At 38.4% G+C, this 26,872-nt stretch overlaps 1 protein-coding gene across 1 annotated transcript in view; it reads right to left on the bottom strand.

Annotated features, from left to right (window-relative positions):
* The window catches only part of LOC117993136 (uncharacterized), an 84,505-nt gene that overhangs the window by 16,625 nt on the left and 41,008 nt on the right, over positions 1-26,872 (bottom strand). The window contains exon 2 of the mRNA XM_034980881.2: positions 10,301-10,468. Within this exon, the coding sequence (XP_034836772.1) occupies positions 10,301-10,467 (167 nt within the window). The 5' untranslated portion in view covers position 10,468. The remainder of the gene's footprint in view (positions 1-10,300; positions 10,469-26,872) is intronic.

The following is a 26,872-nucleotide window of genomic DNA, read 5'->3' as shown; positions in this document are numbered from 1 at the left end:
TCCGACTAACTCTGTAACATTCTGCGTGCATGAACTATGCAACAAAAACGGGCATCATATTTTTTTAGATAGTGGTAGATGCATCCGACTATTCGAAAGTACTTGTAAAAGTTTATTCGAATAAAAAAGATTTTTTTTTAAATCTTCATTCAATTCGACAAAATTTAACGAACCCTGTACAGTGTACCTATGCGTTCATCAATATCGCCGCAACGGAGCAACAGATCAACGTGCTTTTTTACGAGTCATGGCAATTTTTTTCGCCACGCTGTCCTAGTGCGTATTGGCGGATTTCACACACATTTGAGAACATTATTGAGAACTCTCAGGCACACAGGTTTTCTCACGATGTTTTTCTTTACCGTTAAAGCAGGCGATTCAATTTGCTTAAAAAATAATAGCTTGCTTGCTGAAATTGGTACACTGAAAAAAAACACGGAGGAGAGTTCGATAAATCATCCATTGCCCAAGTTAAATGTCGAGTTTTTTTTATTTGGCACTGGTAGGTAGGTATAGTACGCGACAGATAGAGATGGCAATCGGAGTGGGGATGTCCCGTACGGGTGTACGGGACAGCACAGCCCCGCGCTAACCCGGTACGGGATAGCGAGGATGATATCGCGTACTATAGGCACTTATAACTCCTTTATAAGAAATAGGTTACAATTTTCAATTCACCATTTTGTGAATATTTGAGTAGTTAATTTCATTTGATGCCGACCCCCGAAGGTCGGAAAGGGCGGAAAGGTTGATATCTTACACGTGAAGCTAATGATGCCTATTCAATAAGCATTCTAACTTGTGAAGGGCTCATGTAAAAGGATATGTATTGGATTTGGTAAATGGTAATTATTATAATAGGTAGGTCGACTCATAAAATATCATAAGCATTTTTGTATTGAATGTGTACTATTTTACGAATCGACGCATCGATGCGCATACAGAAGATTCAAGTCGTTTTGATAACAATTTAGAGCAAGCGCGCACCTCGGTAAATTTTCCCCCCAAAATCTGTGAACTATAGAACTATATTATATTCATTCTGCACCGGATTTTCATAGATTTACAGTTACACAAACTAGCTTAGTTACATGAAAATATTATATGAACTGAGTTGTAGAACTGTTTAATTAAAAGACAATTATCAGCTGGGTTATTTCAAATATTAAAGCAGGTAAGTTGAAAAGTGACTTGGGGAGTTTCAATCAATCATAAACTGTTAAAAACTGTTTTAGTTCCGTAGTCACAATCCTCGAAAAACAGATATAACTCCTTAACCTGTGAACCCTACTTAGCCGTGATAGTTTTCCTTTAAAATTGATTATTGCTATGATTTTTTTCACGTTCCTATATACTACCATTTGGCTGATAGAGGACATTTGACTCTAATAAAAATTAGCACTTTAAAACATATTCAATTAAAAAATGTTATAAAAGTTCTTTCATAGTTTACAGCACGGTATCAGACGACGGTATGAAACTGATAACGTCTGGCTAATTGCAGGGTATTAAATTATGAGAGACACCTTTATAGGTACTCCTTTGTACCCTTTTATAGAACCTGACTAGATTTATTGAGAGAAAGAATAAAAAATAAGAAGGGTTTGTCTGGTGGGAGGCCTCGGCCGTGGCTAGTTACCACCCTACCGGCAAAGCCGTGCCACCAAGCGATTTAGCGTTCCGGTACGATGCCGTGTAGAAACCAAAGGGGTATGGGTTTAGTAAAAACTGCCATACTCCTTCCAGGTTAACCCGCTCCCACCTTAGACTGCATCGTCACTTACCATCAGGTGAGATTGCAGTCAAGGGTTAACTTGTACCTGAATAAAAAAAAAAAAAAAAAGAACAACAGGAATATCCAGTTATACGAACTAGCTTTTCTTTTTCTTTAGTCACATACAAGTTAGCCCTTGACTGCAATCTCACCTGGTGGTAAGTGACGATGCAGTCGAAGATGGATAGGGTGGTAACTAGCCACGGCCGAAGCCACCCACCAGACCAGACCAGAAATTTAGAAATTATAAAATTCCAAATCCCTGCCAGGACTCGAGCCCGGGACCTCCCACTTATAAGACCACAGCGCTTACCACTGCGGCAGGCAGGTCGTCATAATGACATATGAACTGTTTAATAAAATGACAAGTATCAACTGGGTTATTTCAAAGATAATAAGGTAAGGTAAAAAAATATCTACCACATCTCTACATAGTATATAAAATAATATACTATGTAGAGATGTGCTTCCCGCGTCTGTATGCATGTATGAACGCGTAGATCTTTTAAACCACGCAACGGATTTTAAAGCGGTTTTCACCAATAGATAGAGTGATATAAGAGGAAGATTTATAAGTATAGTTTAATTCTCAAAAATTAGAGATCCCTAGGGAAATTGAAATAATGTGAATTAGGTCGGAAAAAATCCTCTCATTTGAAAGTTTCCGAAGCGTGCGCTGCCTAAATGGTCAAAGTTACACGAAAACAATGTATTACACCACATTAGTATCTACGTTGCACCCATGCGAAGCCGGGGCGGGTTGCTAGTATGTCATAAGCTACCATACAAATAGTTCGTCAAACAAAAAGGAACCTATTTTCACGGACTCGGATCGGATGAGTGCGTGATCGCTCTAACACCGTTTCCTCCATTTGTAGGTAGGCATGCCCTCAGTACCTCCTTATATCTTAACAAGCCTCCATTATATTTGAAGGGCTTTATGTGAAATAGGTTGGGTACTATACCTACATTCCGTTTGTACGTTGACACAAGGAATTTCGCAAATCATCTGAGGTAGAGTATTTGAAGGGATAACTTAGTGCAAGAATTCGCTCCGAGCTAGATTGATTGGATAAGGTATTCTGCCTATTGCTTGCTAAGGAATGGTTATATCGACCTTTAAGTTGAAGTTCACCTTCTGAAATTCAGTTTTAGGGGTAACTAGTTTGGAACATCGGCATGGGCGCAAAGTTGCTCGACCTTTAAGTTGAAGTTCACCTTCTGAAATTCAGTTTTAGGGGTAACTAGTTTGGAACATCGGCATCGGCGCAAAGTTGCTCGACCTTTAAGTTGAAGTTCACCTTCTGAAATTCAGCTTTAGGGGTAACTAGTTTGGAACATCGGCATCGGCGCAAAGTTGCTCGACCTTTAAGTTGAAGTTCACCTTCTGAAATTCAGCTTTAGGGGTAACTAGTTTGGAACATCGGCATCGGCGCAAAGTTGCCTGTCTATCGGTATTCAGGATATATTTCGGAGAGTGTGCTCAAGAACTTTTCAACCTGGTTCCTCCTTCACACTTCTACTATCGTACCGCAAGGCATCGCCAAGGTCTGCAGCCGTACGTAGTCGAAATTCCACGGATACGTACGAAGCGATTTCCCTCCTCATTTCTAATCCAAACCGCTAAGATTTGGAACACCCTTCTAGCATCAGTTTTCCCCTCCAATTATAATAAACCTTCAAGTCGAGAGTGAATAGGCATCTTCTAGGCAAGCGCGCTCCATATTAGGTTAAATCATCACTTGCCACCAGGTTTGATTGCAGCCAAGCGCTAGTCTATAAATTTAAAAAAAAACCTAACTTAGGAGTATTATACTATAACTAACTAGATAACTTACTCAATAACTTATTTTTGTATACTAAGTAAGTACGAGCAAGGAGTAAAAGCGGTGATTGCCTAATGGCACAGATATTTCCAGATATGCAACTAGCGTGGCCCCCTCAGTCCCTCTCGCTCAAGCAGAGGTACTTACTTGTGTAATGTTATTCCGTCTAATTTACGGTCGCTTCGGCTATTGTAGCCTAGTATATTGCAACCCACCATTGCACAATAACTTCAAAAACAAAAAAACAACAAAACAAATCAATTATTTCTTTAAAATACTTGAGTCAACATAACCTCACTTCACATTGTGGCCGATTCTCTTGTACACAATCTCTAAACTAAACTAAATTAACAGGTCTAAATCTAGTGCCATCGTTTTCCGCAAGCAACATTATGAAAGGGATAGCAATAGATTTAGAGGTGCCATTTTAGTTTAGTTTAGAGATTGTGTACAAAAGAATTAGCCACATTGTTTGCCAAATACTCACGTAACTAAACAATCATTTTGTCACGTTCAAATAAGCGCTTAAATGCATTTAGCTATCTCGCTCTAACAGTAAGTGTCACAATAGGGCTACTTCTAATAGTCCTTATTCTGAGTCAATGGTTAAGACCGCGTCGGCCTGCCATTCTATTACGTAGATCGTATCTATAACTGTGGTATAGTATAAAAATTTTGATGCCCCGTGTAATAAATAGTAGGTAGGTACAACGCGTAAACTCCTCACGCAACATTTTAATTTTTTTGTGTCAAATTTCATGTCAAAAGTACGTTTTTAGTCCTTATTTTAAAGGTGGTTTTTACGGACTATATTATATAAGTACATAGAGATCGTTACGTACACGGCTATCTCTAGTCTACAATCTACTGACATCATTTTATCGACAATAAGCATTTTTGAAGAAAATACAATAAAAAATAACCGGCCAAATGCGAGTCAGACTCGCGCACCGAGGGTTCCGTACCTACTACAGTCGTATTTTTCGACATTTTGCACGATAATTCAAAAACTATGATAATGATATAAATAAATAAAAATCTGTTTTAGAATCCACACATCCCTTTCATATGATAATACCTCCACTTGTTATAGTTATCTTACTTCGAAAATTGAAAATACAAATTTTTAGTTCATGGCCACAATTTTTTTTGTGTGATCTAACCACAAATTCACGGTTTTCAGATTTTTTCCCTTAATGCCAGCTATAAGACCTACCTACCTGCCAAATTTCATGATTCTAGGTTAACGGGAAGTACCCTGTAGGTTTCTTGACAGACCGACAGACAGACAACAAAGTGATCCTATTGAGGTACGGAACCCTAAAATTCAATTTTCGTTCCAAATTCCCGATAAAACATTTTGATTGAAGTGGATTCCATTAATTAAAATCGGAATTTCCGATATCAGGTGGGGTGGGTAATACGAAGAGCTATTATTCATCAGGCATTATCATCATTTTTGGGCCACGTTTGACAGTTTTGTTCAGAGTTATGAATCGTTTCTATTAAAATTCCGCGACAGATTTAATACTAAGTAAATGCATTTCTAATTTTGTTAGATTGTGCCACGACTATAATATTTACGAGCAAACCCGCCCCGGCTTCGCTAGGGTGGAATTTAGAAAATCGAGGTGGGGGATGAATTTCCAAAAATCCTGGAACACGTATTTCTTCATTAGTGACCGAAAACCCAAATACCAATTTTCATGCAAACAACTTGAAAAATGACGGACTTTCATACAAACTTTCATCCCCTATTTAACCCACTGGAATTTCGAAAAATCCTTTCTTAGTGGATACCTACTCTTTACAAAGAACACACCCTCAAAATTTGTGACCAGTGGTTTAGGCTGTGCGTTGATATATATGTCAGTCAGTCAGGACTTTGAATTTTATATATATAGATTACTAGCTGATCCCCGCGGCTTCGCCCGCGTAGATTTAGGTTTTTAAAGATCCCGTATAGCCTATGTCACTCAGGAATAATGTAGCTTTCTACTGGTGAAAGAATTTTTAAAATCGGTTCAGTAGTTCTAAAGATTACCCCCTACAAACAAACTTAACGACATTACCTCTTTATATAATACTAGCTGATCCCCGCGGCTTCGCCCGCGTAGATTTAGGTTTTTAAAGATCCCGTATAGCCTATGTCACTCAGGAATAATGTAGCTTTCTACTGGTGAAAGAATTTTTAAAATCGGTTCAGTAGTTCTAAAGATTACCCCCTACAAACAAACTTAACGACATTACCTCTTTATATAATACAACGCCGTGCAGCAGAAATCGTAATATTTTAATTTCGCCATAACTTCAAAACCAAACGTCCAATTTTAATCATTCAAAGACCAAATATTATCTCCATAAACTGTTCTTAGTGATGAAATCATTTATTTTGATAAGGATTAATAGCATGAGTAAAATAAACGCGTTTAAATGTAGTCCAAAAAAAATTCAAGATTTTTAAATAAAAAAATGGTTTGCTGTGCCTCACTCGACATAGATGGGTATAGTGTGTCGCGGACTTTTTTGTAGATATTTATAAGATCTACAATTAATTAGAACATTTTATGGTTCTATCTTTTATAGTTTAGGCAGCGTACGCAAAATAAGTAACTTTTCTGGTTGATTTTTTACACCTTGTGTCCGAAAAACCCAAATATCTTACGGAACCCTATTTTTTTCCAAAATAAAATATAGCCTATGTTACTCGTGGATAATGTAGCTTTCGAATGGTGAAAGAATTTTTAAAATCGGTCCAGTAGTTTTGAGCCTATTCAGTACAAACAAACAAACAAACAAAGTTTTCCTCTTTATAATATTAGTGTAGACAACGGGCCGTGCAGCAGAAATCGTAATATTTTAATTTCGCCATAACTTCAAAACCAAACGTCCCATTTTAATCATTCAAAGACCAAATATTATCTCCATAAACTGTTCTTAGTGATGAAATCATTTATTTTGATAAGGATTAATAGCATGAGTAAAATAAACGCGTTTAAATGTAGTCCAAAAAAATTCAAGATTTTTAAATAAAAAAATGGTTGCTGTGCCTCACTCGACATAGATGGGTATAGTGTGTCGCGGACTTTTTTGTAGATATTTATAAGATCTACAATTAATTAGAACATTTTATGGTTCTATCTTTTATAGTTTAGGCAGCGTACGCAAAATAAGTAACTTTTCTGGTTGATTTTTTACACCTTGTGTCCGAAAAACCCAAATATCTTACGGAACCCTATTTTTTTTCCAAAATAAAATATAGCCTATGTTACTCGTGGATAATGTAGCTTTCGAATGGTGAAAGAATTTTTAAAATCGGTCCAGTAGTTTTTGAGCCTATTCAGTACAAACAAACAAACAAACAAACAAACAAACAAACAAACAAACAAACAAACAAACAAACAAACAAACAAACAAACAAACAAACAAACAAACAAACAAAGTTTTCCTCTTTATAATATTAGTGTAGAAGTGTAGATAGACAACGGGCCGTGCAGCAGAAATCGTAATATTTTAATTTCGCCATAACTTCAAAACCAAACGTCCAATTTTAATCATTCAAAGACCAAATATTATCTCCATAAACTGTTCTTAGTGATGAAATCATTTATTTTGATAAGGATTAATAGCATGAGTAAAATAAACGCGTTTAAATGTAGTCCAAAAAAAATTCAAGATTTTTAAATAAAAAAATGGTTGCTGTGCCTCACTCGACATAGATGGGTATAGTGTGTCGCGGACTTTTTTGTAGATATTTATAAGATCTACAATTAATTAGAACATTTTATGGTTCTATCTTTTATAGTTTAGGCAGCGTACGCAAAATAAGTAACTTTTCTGGTTGATTTTTTACACCTTGTGTCCGAAAAACCCAAATATCTTACGGAACCCTATTTTTTTCCAAAATAAAATATAGCCTATGTTACTCGTGGATAATGTAGCTTTCGAATGGTGAAAGAATTTTTAAAATCGGTCCAGTAGTTTTTGAGCCTATTCAGTACAAACAAACAAACAAACAAACAAACAAACAAACAAACAAAGTTTTCCTCTTTATAATATTAGTGTAGACAACGGGCCGTGCAGCAGAAATCGTAATATTTTAATTTCGCCATAACTTCAAAACCAAACGTCCAATTTTAATCATTCAAAGACCAAATATTATCTCCATAAACTGTTCTTAGTGATGAAATCATTTATTTTGATAAGGATTAATAGCATGAGTAAAATAAACGCGTTTAAATGTAGTCCAAAAAAAATTCAAGATTTTTAAATAAAAAAATGGTTGCTGTGCCTCACTCGACATAGATGGGTATAGTGTGTCGCGGACTTTTTTGTAGATATTTATAAGATCTACAATTAATTAGAACATTTTATGGTTCTATCTTTTATAGTTTAGGCAGCGTACGCAAAATAAGTAACTTTTCTGGTTGATTTTTTACACCTTGTGTCCGAAAAACCCAAATATCTTACGGAACCCTATTTTTTTCCAAAATAAAATATAGCCTATGTTACTCGTGGATAATGTAGCTTTCGAATGGTGAAAGAATTTTTAAAATCGGTCCAGTAGTTTTTGAGCCTATTCAGTACAAACAAACAAACAAACAAACAAACAAACAAACAAACAAACAAACAAAGTTTTCCTCTTTATAATATTAGTGTAGATTAGTGTAGATATAATACTAATTTCTATTAATAGAAATTTTAATATCACTTGCTTTTACGGTGAAGGAAAACATCGTGAGTAAACATGCATGCTTGAGAGTTCTCCATAATTTTCTCAAAGCCGTGTGAAATCTGCAAATCCGGACTTGGCCAGCGTGGTAGACTATAGTCTATAGCCGTACCCTTCTAACTCTGAGAGGAGACCCGTGCTCAGTAGTTGGCCGATGACGGGTTGATGCTGATAATGAGGATGATGATGATTCTAATACTAAGCTTTTCTTCACACTTCATCCGTGTAAATATAGGGTTTCAAAGATTCCGTTGGACTTTCTCAAAATTTTTTCAGTGTGTTTGAACTAATTTTATTGTTTAGGACTTGACTGAGCCCATACTGAGCCACATTTGTTAAAAGTGTACTGATTCTTTCACAATCATTGAAAAAGTTAGAATACTTGGTAACTTCAGCGCCTTATGGCTCTAACCACAGATAATTAATTCTGTTATCTATATGGCTGTAACGCACGGTCGATAGTTGCCCGGCAACTCAAGAACCTGTAAAATTTATACACCGCCGCAACTTCGTGCTTATAGTACTTACATAGACTCGGCAACTTCCTGTAATGGCTCTAGATATTCTCAAACGTAGACCGCAACTTCGTAGTTCAGTACCCGTAGTACAAGATTTTACGTCTCACCAAACCAAACCAAATTCGAGAGTCGAAATACTTCCGCGTTACAGTAAAATGGACCTAAACAGCCTTGAATTGAAGTCAAATATTCAATGCCACTGATTTTAATTTCGCAATGTTTCCGCTTGGAGCGCTGGCTGTAGAAGTGTAGACAAACTTGAGCTTTAAAACAAGGCAGTTAAGATCCAGTTTACTGTAACGCGGAAGTATTTCGACTCTCGAATTTGGTTTGGTTTGGTGAGACGTAAAATCTTGTACTACGGGTACTGTAATGGCTCTAGATATTCTCAAACGTAGACCGCAACTTCGTAGTTCAGTTCGTAGAGCAACGTAGAACTATCGATAGTTCTACGTGGCTCTACGCAAAGCGCTGGGACTGTTCTACATCACTATCGCTGGGTTGTTCGAAAGTTTAAAATTAATTAATCGAGCTTGATCCAAAGGACTTGTCGAGAAGACCTTTACCTATACCTAATTATTTACATTACCCACTTATCGTTCATTTACATTTTGATCGCAAACCCGAATTCCATAGACACCCAAATCTGAGTGAGCGATCAAATGGAATTCCGTCATTAGTTTTGAATAGTATTAAATAAATAAATAATAAATAAAAAAGCCTTTATTGTCTAATGCGTTAATTCGAATGATATCTCCTATTACAATTATTTATTTATTTTTACATCATTTTTGATCATAAATTCATCGTATTCGAAACAATATCAATTCATAAAAATATATCAGTTCATTCATCGTCATAATAAAATTAGTTTTTAATGACAAAATTTATGTTTATATGTTATATTTAAGTCCCTCATAATTATATATTCACTCACGCATTAGTCGCCTCCATGGCGTAGGCCTCCCCCAAATCTCTCCAAAGCTCCTTTGAATAGTATTAGGTGTTTTTTAAAAATAGAAATAGCGAGGAAACGAGCAGGCGTGTCACCTGATGATATAATATTATCTTGGATGAAATTCATCCAAGGTAATTATATGACTATCGCGGCGATACGATGAGTGACTCTGCAGAGTGCAAACTTTAACGTCGCAGACTCCTAACGTCTTACGGCGATACCATTGAGTCTCGCGACGAACCATCGAGTCTTGCGACGATACCATCGAGTCTCGCGGCGATATTACGCCACAGTTGATGAGAGGCGCAACGAGGCGTTGCGGTCACGTCACGTGGCGATCCGTTGCAGTTTCGTGACGTTTCGTTGCGAGTCGTGACGACACGCTGGCGGAATTACCGTTGTACCGTGGAGATTATACGATTATAGGACGGACTCTTTGTAATTCTCTGATAGCGCCTGGCGAGAGGGGAATAGATAGATTCTCTTTCTCACCTCCACATAGCTTTCAACTGGTCGCATGTCGGCTCGTCAGGTTTCATGTCGCGGTCGCGCACCCTCGCGGGTCGCGGGGAGAGTATGGGCTCCTGGTCTATGCGCTGGGCCACTGAGCAGGCGCATATGCACACCGCCACGCTCCATACTCGCCAGATCGACCACATCCTGAAACAAGAAATAGAGGATAAGCCACAGAAATCGGAATAAGTGTACAAAGGTCAAAGAAATTTATCATATTTATATATTAATTACCAAGTTTGGAAGCTCTAAGACCTATACACGTGGTCAAAAGTACAATCATCATCATGATTAACCCATCGCCGGCTCATTACAGAGGACGGGTTTCCTCTCAGAGTGAAGGGTTATGGCCATAGTCTACCACGCTGGCTAAAAAGTACAAAAGTTGACTATATTTTGGCGCAACCACTACCAATACATTACGAGTGGATTTAGTTCATTTTAATCCTTAAGTGGGAACTCTTTAATTTTCCTTGATAATAGCCTATATTCATCTCCGGGATATAAACTAACTCCGTACCAAATTTCATCAAAATTGGTTGAGCCGTGGAAAGCTAGCAGACAGACAGACGGACAGACAGATAGACAGACAGACACACTTTCGCATTTATAATATTAGTACGGATAGTAGTATCAACCGAACTATTAGATAACATTTATATCTACAATCAATATCTGTCAATTCATCATATTCTAAGCCCGACGCGATTCGTGCCGAAGAACTTTTCAACCTGGTTCCTCCTTCACCTTTCTACTATCGTACCTCAAGGTCTGCAGCCGTACGTAGTCGAAATTCCCCGGATACGTACCAAGCGATTTGCCTCCTCATTTCTAATTCAAACCGCCAAGATTTGGAACACCCTTCCAGCATCAGTTTTCCCCTCCAATTATAATATGGATACCTTCAAGTCAAAAGTGAATAGGCATCTTCTAGGCAAGCGTGCTCCATCTTAGGCTGCATCATCACTTGCCACCCAGGCACAGAATATATAGTAGTACTAACGTACCCAGGTCTGCTTGCAGCCAAGCGCTAGTCTATTAATTAAAAAAAAAAAAAAAAACCGGCCAAGTGCGAGTCAGGCTCGCGCGACGAGGGTTCCGTAATACAGTCGTATTTTTTAGACATTTTGCACGATAATTCAAAAACTATGATGCTTAAAAATAAATAAAAATCTGTTTTAGAATGTACAGGTGAAGACCTTTCATATGATACCCCACTTGATATAGTCACTCACTTCGAAAGTTGAAAATACTAATTATTAGTTCATGACCACATTTTTTTTTGTGTGATCTAACCCTAAATTCACAGTTTTCAGATTTTTCCCCAAATGTCAGCTATAAGATGTACCTACCTGGCAAATTTCATGATTCTAGGTCTACGGGAAGTACCTTGTAGGTTTCTTGACAGACAGACGGACAGACAGACAGACAGATAGACAGACAGACAACAAAGTGATCCTATAAGGGTTCCGTTTTTCCTTTTGAGGTACTGAACCCTAAAAAAGAAGATAGATAGATGTTAATAATTTGAATAGCCTGTGAGCGCTAAAGTAATTCAATAATGGCCATTGTGGAGTTATACTATGGAGCGATTCGTTTGTGTACGGTTGAAATCAATCAATGGTTTAATTGAATCAAAGAGTATTGATGTTACGCTATCATGATATTTGCCCGGAATCTACATTGTTGGCACAAAGGGAAAATACGATCTCCATATTGAATGGATTATTTTTTGAAAATAATTCGGTCGCTCACAGTCGTCACCCATTTTAAGCAATGTTTGGGTCTGCTAAAAAAGGGGTGATATTTTTATCCAATTTATTTAGGTAGGTACCTACTATTGTATTCATTGACTTATATATTATTATGATTGTATTATATTCTGCTATTATAGCTTATTTCATCTTGACTACCGGCCCACTAATGAGAACGTGTCGAGAACGGGAAGGGTTTGTCAAGTGGTACCTTAATTTCTTAAAACCATAAAACGCACATAATATTAAGCAACTTCGAAAAATTAAAGGTGGAACTTCTGGTCTTAACCACTTAAGTATATTTTTAAAACTTTTACTATCCAATTCAACTCAATTCTGGCTGTCCAGCGCGGAAATGCAGCCAGTATTCTTGGCACCATTCCACGCGGTCATGATTTATATAGTAATTAGATAAGGCTAGCTTTAAGTTTTATTGTATTAAAAAAAAAAAAATCTCAATACGAAACTATCTGGTGTCTGATGCTACAATTTTTATAATGGGATACCTAATACTAGTCTTGCCGTTCTCATTCAGTCAAACATGTCTCACACATGGACAATGGACATGTTCAAAGTTCGCAACACGTCCGATAACTTAGACATCGTCGTATAGCCACGATCATCCTCTATCCACCGTAGTGTATAGTATGAACGTAGGTAGAAAGTAATGTACATCGACCTTTAGAACGGGGACGGGCGCTAATGTGGGACGCAACTTATACTCAATGCTGGTTTTTAATTCGGTGGAATTCTGACGTTGTCATTTTTATAAATCAGGGGAGTTATTTGTATGAATAACAGTGTGACCACCACCTGAAGTTCGATTTTACCCCAAATTACATTAAATCCCTATCAATATAAAAAGCCCTAAGACATAACTTCGCACTAAAATAGCGTGCAATCTTTAACAATGGAAAGCGGAAACTGGCAGTAATGGGAGCGGTTGATTTGAGGATGTAATCTTGACTTATATGTTGAACATTTCTAAGTTTATTTTTAGTTCCTTTTAATTTTAATCATCTTGATGTGCCTAAAAGTACACGCTTATTATTATGATTTAGGATTTTTTAAGAAATTCTTTCACAAAAACCTTGTTCTTTACGAAAACAACAAAAAATCGGTAAAATCGGTTGATTTGTTCTCAAGTGATGATCTTACATACATGCGGCAATTGATTTATGTACTTAAATTAACCTATGTACAATATTTAAAGTTTTGTTCTTTGTGGGAATTGTTTTATCTCTGGTAACATTAAGAAACGTCAGAATTCCACGGAATTAAAAATCAGACTATAGGTTGACATAATATTGACCCCGTGTCATATCAGGGAGACAGTATCAAGACCGGGAGCCGCAGCCTGGCTGTCTAGCGCGGAAATGCAGCCAGTATTCTTGGCACCATTCCACGCGGACATTGTATAGGAATTAATTAGATCAGGCTAGCTTTAAGTTTCATTGTAATATTTTCATTATTAAAAAAAAAACCTTTCGAAGGAGATATCAGATTTGTAGAGATTGTCTCTGTCGTTTAGACTGAAACGTCATATATGCAGTTTGCGGTGGGCTGCAGGCCGCAGTGTTGCAGCGCTCGGAATCAATTTTATACAGATTCATTGAAATTGGTGTCGCATTAGTTTGCGGTCTGCAGCCCATCTCGGACTTGTACCTGAAAGATTATACGACGCGTAAAAATTAAAATTAGGTAGGTATTTAGTTAGTAGTAGTACCTATGAAATTTTATTGTAACAAAACACATTGCTTACCTACAATATTACCTATACAAATACATTTATTTATTTATTTTTAAGGGCAGCTCGAACGTATGAAATTAGTAAACACAAAGAATACGAAGGAGAATTGGTCAACAAAATATTCGCACAGACTGAAAAATGCGTTCGGGATAGGAAAAATAAAAAATAAATAAGAACAGCAACTATACTATGAACGTTTTCATTTACGTCCAACATCCATAAAGCCTATCTCCCACCGGATATACGCGGGCACGATCCGGATATTGCCTGTGGCAGCCCCGGAGCGGCGGCTCTTCTGCTTTATCTTGCTACAAACCGCTTTAAAAGATGGGAAATAGCCGTTTTTTATTCTCCGTGTTATGGAACCCGGACAAAGAGAACAGTTTTATTTTACTCGATAACATCCAAGGAGGTTTTAGATAAATAAAGTACCTAATTCTTATATGGCAACATCATTGTGGAAAGTTCGAACAAATGTTTAAGCCCACTGACTAATACAAGTGGTGAAAACCCGTGGTAGCCTAGTGGTTAACTCGTCCGCCTCCTATTCGGGAGGTTAGCGGTTCGATTCCGGGCACACACTTCTACTTTTAGGAGTTATGAGCGTTTAAGCAATTAAATGTCACTTTCTTTAGCGGCGAAGGAAAACATTGTGAAGAGAGGAAACCTGCATGCCTGAGAATCCATACTAATATTATATATGCGAAAGTGTGTCTGTCTGTCTGTCTGCTAGCTTTTCACGGCTCAAACGTTCAACAGATTTTGACGAAATTTGGTACATAGATAGTTTGCATCCCGGGGAAGGACATAGGCTACTTTTCATCCCGGAAAATTGAAGAGTTCCCACAGGATTTTTAAAAACCTAAATCCACGCGTACAAAGTCGCGGACATCAGCTAGTTTTCCATAATGTTCTCAAAGGTGTTTGCCTAATTAGTAGACTAATTAGTATGGCTAAAAAGAATTTGTGAGCCGGAAATGGGTTGATCATGAGGAAATGTTCAATTCTCATTTAAAATGTCGGATATAAACAAAGATCGTAAATTATACTTTTTTAAATAAAATGCAAAAGACAGAGGAAACTTCTTTAAATTCACTTAAAAGCGAACATTTCCGGTTGTTAAGTTGTTAAATTTCTTTTTACCCTTCTTATTAGAGAGAAAGGAAATGAAAGTCTTTCGAAAAATTAAAGCTTTTGAAAGTCCGTTAATTCGTTCCTTTTTGCAATCGTTTTCATTATTAAAATTCTCAAGGAATTTAGCTTAACTTTGTTATAAGACTGTCATATAAGCCGAGGTGTTAATGTATGTTATTGTTTCAGACCCAAAGGCCAAAGCAGACGAACCACTGCCCTAACTTGCATGAGTCGGTTGTGTCGGGTTGTCTCGGAGTGGAAGGGAAGGGAACGTGTGTGAAGTCTGCCAATTTGCATTTGGCCAGGGTAGGGTACAAAGGCGGTCTTGTCGCTAAAGGATCTCTTCCAGACAACCGTTGATGAGAACAGTCGTTATTAAGAAACGAGTTGGTGTGGCCAAAAAAAAACATAAATAGGTCCTACAGGCTACAAGCAATAAAAAGTAAATTAAATATTACAAAATAAAACGTATTATAACTACATCGGAGTAAACTTGATTTAAGATTCACTTTTTTACCGAAAGATTTTTCTCGAAAACATTGGTTTATTTTTAAGCGAAAGGGAAAAGTAAACAATTCTTGATTTACTACACGTTGATTTTAAATAAATTCTATATTAAGCTTCTTTCTGTTAATTTAATCAAGCCTTCCTTTAAAGATGATCGCACATCTATCACAAGCCATAACGCACTGTGCACACTGCACGCACTGCATGATTTGATTTATAAGTTTTATTATTCAATATGTAACTTTAACTTAGTAGTCGGGCATATTACTTTTTTCCAAAATAGCGGTCACGTACAAAACCTGTATTAATCAATAGCTGGCATCATACAAACAAGTATTGTAGAGAGACAAAATCTTCCGAAGTGTTACGTTTCCAAGATGTAAGCTATCAAAATTGGAGCCTTCAGTACAACAGTCTAGCCACCAGTACAAAGATAGCTCTTCCAAAGTGTTACGTTTCCAAGATGTAAGCTATCAAAGTTGGAGCCTTCAGTACCTACAACAGTCTAGCCACCAGTACAAAGATAGCTTACATCCCGGAAACGTTACACTTTGGAGGATATTGTACTCATACAATACTTGTTTGTATTGATGCCAGCTATTAATTAATGCAGGTTTTATGCGTGGCCGCTATTTTGAAAAAAAAATATGGCGGACAAATATTCAAACCCCTTTCTGCTAGATAAGCGATCAGGTTTAATCAAGCTTTAATTTAAATTGAGTATTTTATTCACGTCCCGCCCGCGTCGGATTAAAACTCGGCCATTAGCAATTCAGCAGTAAATTGGGAGTGTAATTAGTGCTGGAACACATTAGTGACATCTGGGGGGAGTAATTAGGGGCTTTAGGGTTCCTTAGTCTTGGGGTCCGTAAGAAACTCAACCAATATTGATTACTTTATGAACCGAGAACCAAAGAAGGATAATTTTGAGCTAGAAGCGAGAGGTAGGTATATACATATACCTAATACTAGCTGATGCCCGCGACTTTGTCCGCGTGGATTTAGGTTTCTAAAAATCCCGTGGGAACTCTTTGTTTTTCCGGGATAAAAAAGTAGCCTATGTCGCGCTCCGTGTCTTTAACGCTACCCATGCAAAACATCACTTCAATCCGTTGGTCCGTTCCGACGTGATTGAAGTACAAACCAACAAACAAACGATGAAGTCGCGAAATCGCAGATGATATTTTAGTAAAAACTAAAAAGTACCTAGAACTCTGGAACTATTATTATTAGTTTATTTCCTTTTTCTACACGGAACCTATAGTGCGATAGTCCGTCTCGCTTTTGCCCAATTTCTTTTGTGTTATATTATAAGAACTTTTGCTGAAATTCTGAAAGTAATTTAATTTCGTATCTTTGGGGTTGATAGTGTTAATTATACTTTAATTAAATGAGCTATCTCGAAATCTTGACAGCTCATTAAAACTTAACGAAGCATTCAAAGTTAGAGGAAATTGCGGGCTTTAACAACTTTGATACCCTCTTTCGCATTATGTAGGACACAAATGATACAAACGTTTTCTAATTTTATTTAAATAGAGAAAGTATGTTTGTTTGTTGGTTTTTTGGTTTATTGGTTTGTTGGTTTGTCCTTCAATCACGTCGCAACGGTGCAACGGATTAACGTGATTTTTTGCATAGGTATAGATAAAGACCTGGAGAGTGACATAGGCAATCCCGCGGGAACTCTCTAATTTTCCGGGATAAAAAGTAGCCTATGCCCTACCCCGAGAAACAAGCTATATCTCAAATTTCGTCAAAATTGGTTGAGCGGATAGGCCGTGAAAGGCTAGCAGACATACAGACAGACAGACAAACAGATAGACAGATAGACACACTTTCGCATTTATAATATTAGTATGGGATAGCATGGATATTTAGCGCACACTAAATCATGATTATGTCAAAGTTACATTGACACAAAGCTTTGAACTTTGACTAAACGGAAAACATTTTTTTTAGTTACAGAGTTTGTAGCGACAGCACATAAATCAGGGTTGGCAGATTGGACTCTGGACACAGAATATATGTAGGAGGTAGGTATAATAGTACTCTGGATAACTCAGCGAACATGTTGCGACTAAAATAAAAATAAAAACAACTGACAGCTTCGAAATTCTAATAGCGTTTGACAAAGAGTTCTATTTTCGAAATTGCAAAATTTCTTTCGAACAATAATGACAGCGAGCGAGATTACTCTGATTCTCCTACGGATCTCCTCATTACCGATTTGATCACGTAGAAGAACTCCAAGGATACTTATAGGCTCTCTCCATCGCCCACAGTGACTCTGATCTTAGCATTCTTATGAAAAAAAACACCTACCTGGTAATTTTTATAGCTTTTACCTGTCTGTAATATGTATGTATAAGTACACGACAGGTCGGGCTGGCAATCTGGTTGGGAATGCGGATGACTGGTGCGGATCGTCCCCCCCGCCTCATATCCCGATTGTCATCTCAACCTGTCTCGGACTATACCTATGCACGTGATTATCTCACTTTATGGCTTGATTAATGCGATAGTTTTTTATTCGAAGGCATATTTTTAGTTGAGATGGTTACTTACAATAAATAAGTTTATTGATTATGAAGTCGGGTCTCTTTCTTATTTTTTTTACATTTTTAGGCGAAATTGAGCTGTTTCAAGCCAAACAGCCCCCACAAGTAAGCACATTATGCAAATCGCTTGATTCCCGCCTCGCGTACACCGGACGTTGTTTATTTTGGCGCCAAAACGACCGTAATTTTATTTACTAGCAACGTGTGGATGTTACGGTAGGCACCAAATTAAGGATTTCATTTATGTTTACAGGCACATTATGTAAAGGATAGTAGGTAGGTTTTCATAAAACAGTGTTTTTGGATAGACGATAGTGACGTGCGATTAAATCCGACCAATCTGTCTAACCTGCTTTTCAGTATTTACTTACGCGCCGCGTACCGTTTTATTTTTAACTAGCTTATGCTCGCGACTTCGTCCGTTTGAACCGTCGACCTTTCGGTTTTCAGTCCACTCCTTTACCGGTTGAGCTATTATATTGGTTAAACAATGCAGAATGCTTTGAAGAAAACATAGGTACGCGTGGTTTTGCTGAGTCTAGTAAAGTACCTACATAATAAACGGAGGCGAAGATCAAGAGTCTGTAGGCTTAATACGAGTTTGCAACGTTGATACGTCTCGACAACGTTCAAACATTTCGAATATCGAAACTCTATAACGTCAGTAAAATTCATGGATATTTTCTGTTAAGTTCAAGTTTTACAGCTAGGTATAATTTCAAAGCAATAATAGTACCTAGTTAGTGCTGAATAAACGACTCTAAAAATAAACACCCCATAAGAGTACTATGTTACTCAAACGAACTTATCAATGCATATTGCTGAAAAACTTGCTATTTTACCTAGCATTGATTTGCAGTTTGACCAGTAGGATGAGAACTGATTCGTCCGAAATCGAGCGCAAGTATATAATAGCCGTGCCGTTTGGTAAATGTTTTTACAAAAAACTAAATTAATGTAAGCAAAATAAAGTGACTTAAACCTATAAATAAATAATATAATAAATAATGCCTAAAGTTGTAATCAAAGTGTTAAAAATAATTACTTATTGAGGCCGATTGTCTTGTACACAATCTCTAAACTAAACTAAATTGAGAGGTCGAAATCTAGTTGCTGTCCTTTTCCGCAAGCAACGTTATGAAAGGCATAGCAATAGATTTAGACGTGCCATTTTAGTTTAGTTTAGAGTTTGTGTACAAAGGAATTAGCCCCAGTATCGATCTTTTGAGGCTCATAACTTCTAAATCAATTTTTCACAGTTTTATTTAGGAACTAGCTTATGCTCGCGACTTTGTTCGCGTGAACTACACATATTTCAAACCTCCATTTCACCCCTTTAGGGGTTAAATATTCAAAAATCCTTTCTTAGCGGATGCCTACGTCATAATAGCTATCTGCATACCAAATTTCACCACGATCCGTCCAGCAATTTGAGCTGTGCATTGATAGACCTTTTCCTAATACTTATTGTATTTTTAATATTTAAAAAAAATATTAAAAAAATATATTATATAATATTCAAAGAAGATAAGCCGCGATAATGCCGAGATAAATCGATATTTTGATTAGTTTTTTACATACCCTTCTAGGTACATAATTTGTATGGGGTCGCACTCTCTTAAATCCTTTTTTACTTTGACTTTATAGTGTATTGATGTTTCGTTATTTCGAAAACTAACAACGTAGTCGAGATATATCAAGTCGTACTAAGGGTTTTCTGGTTTTAAGCAGAAACGTTGGCGCGTGGGATATATTCTGTGGCGTGGGCGGCCGTCTGGTGGCGGACTTAAATCTCGTTTATATAAATCCATTTCCATTCCAGACAGATTTCCCCGCACGTACTCTAACTTAGTTATTTTTAATTATTTAATTTCCAACTTTATTGCTAGGTACTTCACTACTTTTTGTTTTTGTTTTTGGTTTGCACTTTGCGCTCACACTTCAGTGTTCAGTGAGCAACGTAGTTTACCCATACTATCCACTCTAATATTATAAATGCGATAGTGTGTCTGTATGTCTGCTAGCTTTTCACGTCTTATCCATTCAACCGATTTTGATGAAATTTGGTACATAGGTAGCTTGCGTCCTAAGAACTAACATAGGCTAGTACTTAGTAGGTAGTTAGGCACTTTTATCTCAAAAAATCAAAGTGTTCCCCGGGATTTTTTAAAAACCTAAATGTCCGCTGACGAAATCGCGGGCATCATCTAGTATTATAAATGCGAAAGTGTTTCTATCTGTCGGCTAACTTTTTACGGCCCATCAGTTTAACTGTTTTGCACGAAAGGTACAGAAATAGATGACATCTCTGGCGCAGTGGTAAGCGCGGCGGTCTTATTAGTGGGAGGTCCCGGGTTCGATTCCTGGCAGGGGTTTGGAATTTCGTAATTTCTAAATTTCTAGTCTGGTCTGGTGGGAATCTTCGGACGTGGCTAGTTACCACCCTACCGGCAAAGCCATACCGCCAAGCGATTTAGTGCAGTTCCGGTACGATGCCGCGTAGAAAGAAACCAAAAGGGGCATGGGTTTAATAAAAACTGCCCTATACCTCTTCCAGGTGAGATTGCAGTCAAGGGCTAACTTGTATCTGAATAAAAAATAAAAAAGAGATATTATCAGATGGACATAAATTACTTTTATCCCGGAAAATCAAATAGTTGCTACGAGATTTTTAAAAACCTAAATCCCGCGTATATAAAAACAATAAATACTTATTAATTAGTTTCGGAAGTGGCGGTAGTGGGAAACGTTTTACCCGTGTTGTTTAATTCACTTTATCAATTAATCTCTCCTAGCCACAGCGGTACAAAAGCGAGCTAGCTGGGAGATCTAGACAGCTCGTTAAACTCCGCAGAGAACGCGAGAGCTTTCGGCGTAATCTGACGAATGGTTATTGTTCGCGGAACTTCTATTACCTGGAGCTTTGTGTTGAACCAAAGTAAATTCACGATGCTATTTCATTCAAAGGTTTATTTCCTTAAGCTACTTGACTACTTTCTACGCTAGATATTTTCAGTAGGTAATAATAGAAATGTTCAATAGCCAAGTGCGGATTGGCAGACTTCACACTTCTCTGAGAACATGCTGCAAAACTCTTAGGCATGCAGGTTTCCTCATGTTTTCATTCAGCGTTCAAACAAGTGATATTTAATTGCTTGAAAAACGTATGTGGCTCTAGAAAGTTTGGGGTGCACACGCGCGACTAGACCCCCGGACTAGGAGGCCGAGACGTCTTGACCGCTATCACAGTTTTTTCAAATTATGCGTAGAACTCTCTATGTTAGACTAAAGTAAATCTCACAGAAGGTTTCGGCGATTTATATGTACAAGCTACCTACCTACTGACGTCTTTGGCTGGATTAAAAAAGTAAAATAAATCATTACCCACGTTGATATGTGTACCCTATTTTAATTTCGACTGAGTTACTTTGAAATCAGTACCCGTAGTACAAGATTTTACGTCTCACCAAACCAAACCAAATTCGAGAGTCGAAATACTTCCGCGTTACAGTAAACTGGATCTTAAATGTCTTGTTTTAAAGCTCAAGCTTGTCTACACTTCTACAGCCAGCGCTCCAAGCGGAAACATTGCGAAATTAAAATCAGTGGCATTGAATATTTGACTTCAATTCAAGGCTGTTTAGGTCCATTTTACTGTAACGCGGAAGTATTTCGACTCTCGAATTTGGTTTGGTTTGGTGAGACGTAAAATCTTGTACTACGGGTACGGGTTCCGTCGCTCGGAGACTTCGTGGCGGCCATTTCACGAGTCGTTGCCCACCATCAGTAACAGATGTTCGCCGACTAGCTTCATATATTGTGTACAACACACACACACGCACATACATTTAAGTTGATACATTTTGATACATATTCGTGCGTTGCGTTGCGTTGTGTTGCATTGCGATGCGATGCGATGCGATGCGATGCGTTGCGTTGCGATTCGATGCGATCCGATACGTTGCGTTGCGTTGCGTTGGACTGGTCTTGTAGAGACTTCCACATGTCACGGTCTTGTGTCGCCTGAATCCAGCGACTCCCTGTGACTCTCCTCCTCTATCCACGGAGAGGAGTTACAATAGGGTTCTCTCTATTACGTAATCCTATACAAAAAACTCAGTGGGCGTTAACCATTTTGAGTGGCCAACCAATCACAAACATGTTTTAAATAAACATTCGAAATTCAATTCGAAAACATAGTTGCGTTTGTATTGGTCGCTATTCTAGCTTCTTCTAGCACCTTGGGATTCTAACGTCTATGTTTAGGTTATGTATATTTTCTACTCCATCCCTCTAACAAATAAACCTGGAATAGCGGTGGAATAGTTATACTCTGTTTTGTCTTTCTCTGTCATCAGTAATTTGACATTCGAACTATTCCACTGCTATTCCAGGTTTATTTGTTAGAGGGCATGGGTTTTGCGAATACTGTGTACAGTACAGGTAGAATGACATTTCGGCTTTGTAGAGCGTTGTCTCTAACACTCATACCTACCTATATGACGTTTTGTCGGTCTCAACGACACAGACAATGCTCTATAAATCCGCTATCTCCTTCTAAAGGTCGATGTAGGTACATTATTTTCTGCCGCGTACTGTATAATAATAGGTATGTGCTCTGATATTTTAACACATAAAATAAGTTAGTTTTAGCATTGACTTCGCTACCAGTTAGTTGGAGCTCGGAAATTCTATGAATTGTATTGTCAGTTTAAATGCTAACTAGTTTCTGAACTTTGACATCCATTTAAATACGAGTAGGTATACGGTTTACCAAAACTTTTATCTGTATTAAATACTAGCTGATTTGCCCGGCTACCTATATTTGAAAATTGATATAGATACCTACCTATGCATACATACTATACAGGCTGTAACCAGAACGCTAGTAAAAACGAAGACAGGTGATACTGCTGATGATTATTGATATGATAACACCGAAAAAAAAAACGCGAAAAGTTTCAAAAAAATATCCTACATTTTGTAAAAGTTATAAAGCATCTGACTGACGCTAGAGGTTAACGAACGTTGCGTAAGTAGGCCACTCGTCGTAGGCGGGGCATTGACACGAGTCTTGCACGCTATACATTGCGGGGTTGAAAAAAATTAAATCACTAAAACTACAAAATGAGGTTACTGGTATTGGATTGTGTTTTGGTAGCAAAACAATAACACAAAGTTTTTGCTAGCGTTCTGGTTACACCCTGTATGTTATAGTCTATGTTACTTCTGGATAAAGTAGTTTTCTAATGTTGAGAAAATTATTTTAAAATCAGTTTAGTAGATTGTGAGCTTTCAGTGTTTATCGATTACAAAAATCTATGGTATGCTATCTATAAAAATGGTTTGACCCATGATTCTTTCCTAAGAGTTGGTTATTTAGAACGAAATAAAAAGCAACCCCCTTCATTTTTACGAAGGACGGATCAAATAAAAGTTGGATCATGCGTAAAACACATATTGTATTGACTTATGTCTGCCGGTCGGTCGAAGCGGTCGAGCGCGGACGATTCATATACTTAGATCAATCAGGAAAGGGCAAGTTCGGAACTCTTACAAATCTGTGGAAATAATAATATAGAATAGAATAGACTAGAGTAATGTTTATTCGAGTCATCATATAGGTGGTACATGGTGTACGCAATATCGTCCTGTACAGCAGTGCAACACCTCGAACAGGTAGGCCACTCAGCTTGTGTTGAGACGTCGCGGGCCCCTCAGACACAAACCTCTATAGCAAATATCTGAGGCACCAGACGCCCCAACGCTGATTTTCTGTGACCGCCTTTTATATTACCCAAACGTCAGAATCTACTTAAAACGACGACCTCCCTGGCGCAGTGGTGAGCGCTGTGGTCGAAGGTCCACAGCGCCTGTGTGGTGGGAGGTCCCGGGTTCGATTCCTGGCAGGGGTTTGGAATTTTATAATTTCTAAATTTCTGGTCTGGTCTGGTGGGAGGCTTCGGCCGTGGCTAGTTACCACCCTACCGGCAAAGCCGTGCCGCCAAGCGATTTAGCGTTCCGGTACGATGCCGTGTAGAAACCAAAGGGGTATGGGTTTAATAAAAACTGCCATACCCCTTCCAGGTTAGCCCGCTATCATCTTAGACTGCATCATCACTTACCACCAGGTGAGATTGCAGTCATGGGCTAACTTGTATCTGAATAAAAAATAAAAAAAAAGATTTTTTGGGTTTAGTACCCGAACTACGTTAGTACTATTAGATATTCTGTGCCCGAACGTTAAAAACGGGACAATATAACTAATGTTGTATAGAAGCAAGCGTTGACTTTGCGGACATCCATGATATACAATGAATCAAAAGCTTAATTTGCTATAATCCGTTGAAACAAGTCGAATCTGTATGGTGCCACATGCAGCATGTGACATGCACCGTCCGCCCTCCCACTGCTAAACATGCAGGGAAAAGCAGCCACCAGGCAAGCAATACGCACCACCACCACGCAGCACCACATAAATCCCAAAACACACTCGACGCACGTTTCGCCCCGACACCGGAGCATCCTCAGGAGATGTAGACCTTACAATCCACACTTATGCTGCATGTTGCACCATACAGATTCGACCTGTTTCAGCGGATTATAGCAAACTAGATGATGCCCGTGATTTCGTCCGCGTGGATTTAGGTTTCTGAAATCCCGTGGGAACTCTTCAACTTTCCGGGATAAAAAGTAGCCTAAGTAAGCCTTCCCCGGGATATAAGCTAACTCTGTAGCAAATTTCATCAAAATCGGTTGAACGGTTGGGCCGTGGAAAGCTAGCAGACAGACAGACACACTTTCGCATTTATAATATTAGTATGGATAACTAAGCCTCCACTGTGTGTCCATCCGTCTGTCTGTCAGCGGGCTGTATCTCGTGAACCGTAATAGGTAATGGACCTGAAATTTTCACAGAATGTGTATTACTATAGCCGCTATAACAGCAAATATAGACATAGGTACTATGAGTTTTAACGGGAGGGTGACAGTGACGTTGAATTCCTTGATTTTGAGTCACCTGTCACCCTTCCAGCGCCCCACCTCACAAAAAGTCACAGTAAAATGGTAGGTACCTTACTTATCTTCTATTTCTTCTCCGTCCAGTACGGCCTTTAGAATGATATTCAGCTTTGTAGAGCGTTTTTTCTGTCATTCATACCTATATGAAGTTTTGTTGGTCTCAACGACAGAGACAGTGCTCTACAAATCTGCTATCTCCTTCTAAAGGTCGATGTACCTACATTACTTTCGGCCGCGTCCTGTAGTTTTGAATCAACGAACAAACGCATAGAAAGTAAAACTGGCCTTCCAACATCAATGAACAAACGTCTATTCCATCCTATTTAATTCTATACCTACATCGATTCTGTCTAAAATTAGATCTTAAGGCACTGTATAAACTAGGGTATAAACAGTTCGTATGATAGCGTAGGCGTTATTTCTGAGAGTCTCTTTGACAACTCGTTAATGTTTACTGTTGTAAACAGCCGGCTCTACACTCGCACGTGAAGTCGCGCCGTTATTTCACGCCGTGAATGTATGCCGCGATCCACGCGTGAACTGTGCGTCTCTCTCCACACTCGCAAATCTTCACAGTCTTGTTCGTGACTATGGACGAAAACGACGTGATTTCTGCGTGAGTTCAGGTTCGCGCGCCGCTAACCCTTTGTCGCGGACCAAAAAACCGACACACTGATCGGGGAAAGGCCCGTAGCGCGAAGGCGTGAACAACATCTACACTCGTGATTCGCAGTTGTCGCGTTCTTTCGCGGCCGTTCGCGCCGCGAGTGTAGAGCCCACATAACTGCTCGCTTATACTTAACAACTTTCAACTCAAATAGGTAAGCCTAGACACAAAGTTGTAGTGCCTGTTAAGTTTCATTCAATTTATTTAGTTGACCCGCCCCAGATTCGCACGGGGAGCCTATACCTACCATAGATAAATAGACGATGAATGTATTATATTAAAATCACTATATCTAAATATATAAAAGGAAAAGGTGACTGACTGACTGACTGATTTATCAACGCTCAGCTCAGCTCAAACTACTGGACGGATCGGGCTGAAATTTGGTATGCAGATAGCTATTATGACGCATACATCTGCTAGGAAAGGATTTTTGAAAATTCATCCCCTAAAGGATTAAAAATAGGTGTAGTCCACGCGGACGAAGTCGTGGGAATAAGCTAGTAATATTATGAATGCGAAAGTGTATTTGTTTGTTGGTTTATCCTTCAATCACGTCGCAACGGAGCAACGCAACGGATCGATCAAGGATCGACCACGATCGATCACGGTACAATGCCGTGTAAAAACCGATAAAGAGAAGGGTTTCCTAAAAAACTGCCATAATCCTTCCAAGTTAGCCCGCTTCCAGCTTAGGCTGCATCAACACTTATAGTTCTTGCATTTCACGAAGGCCACTGACTAATGCTTGTGTTTAAGTCGTATAGGTACCTACTTACTATACGTAAAGTACACTAAATGTGTGCGTTTGACAGCGCTTGCTCGCGACTGATTGGTCCGACATGCACGCACACTTACGCAATGACCATGTTAACGACGTTACCACAAGTAAAGTTCAGTAGCCTTCGTGAATTGCAAGAACTGTACCATTATATGAGATCTCAGCTCAGTCAAGAGCTAACTTGTAATGGAAAAAAAAGCGTTTCATCTAAATTATAACCAACCAAGTCCCCGACTATCGAAATACAGGTTGAACAGGCGGTAGTTTACACGCTTTAGGCGAAATAATGGAATGACAAATAAACATTCGATATTATAATCCTCGTAAAGGGATCTAAATATAGACGTTTCCCGCCCACTCCGGTCCGCGGCCGT

Source organism: Maniola hyperantus, chromosome 23, assembly GCF_902806685.2.
Source record: "Maniola hyperantus chromosome 23, iAphHyp1.2, whole genome shotgun sequence".
NCBI lineage: Eukaryota > Metazoa > Arthropoda > Insecta > Lepidoptera > Nymphalidae > Maniola > Maniola hyperantus.
The sequence above is the reverse complement of the archived record's forward strand: the minus strand, read 5'-3'. Positions and strand labels throughout refer to the sequence as shown.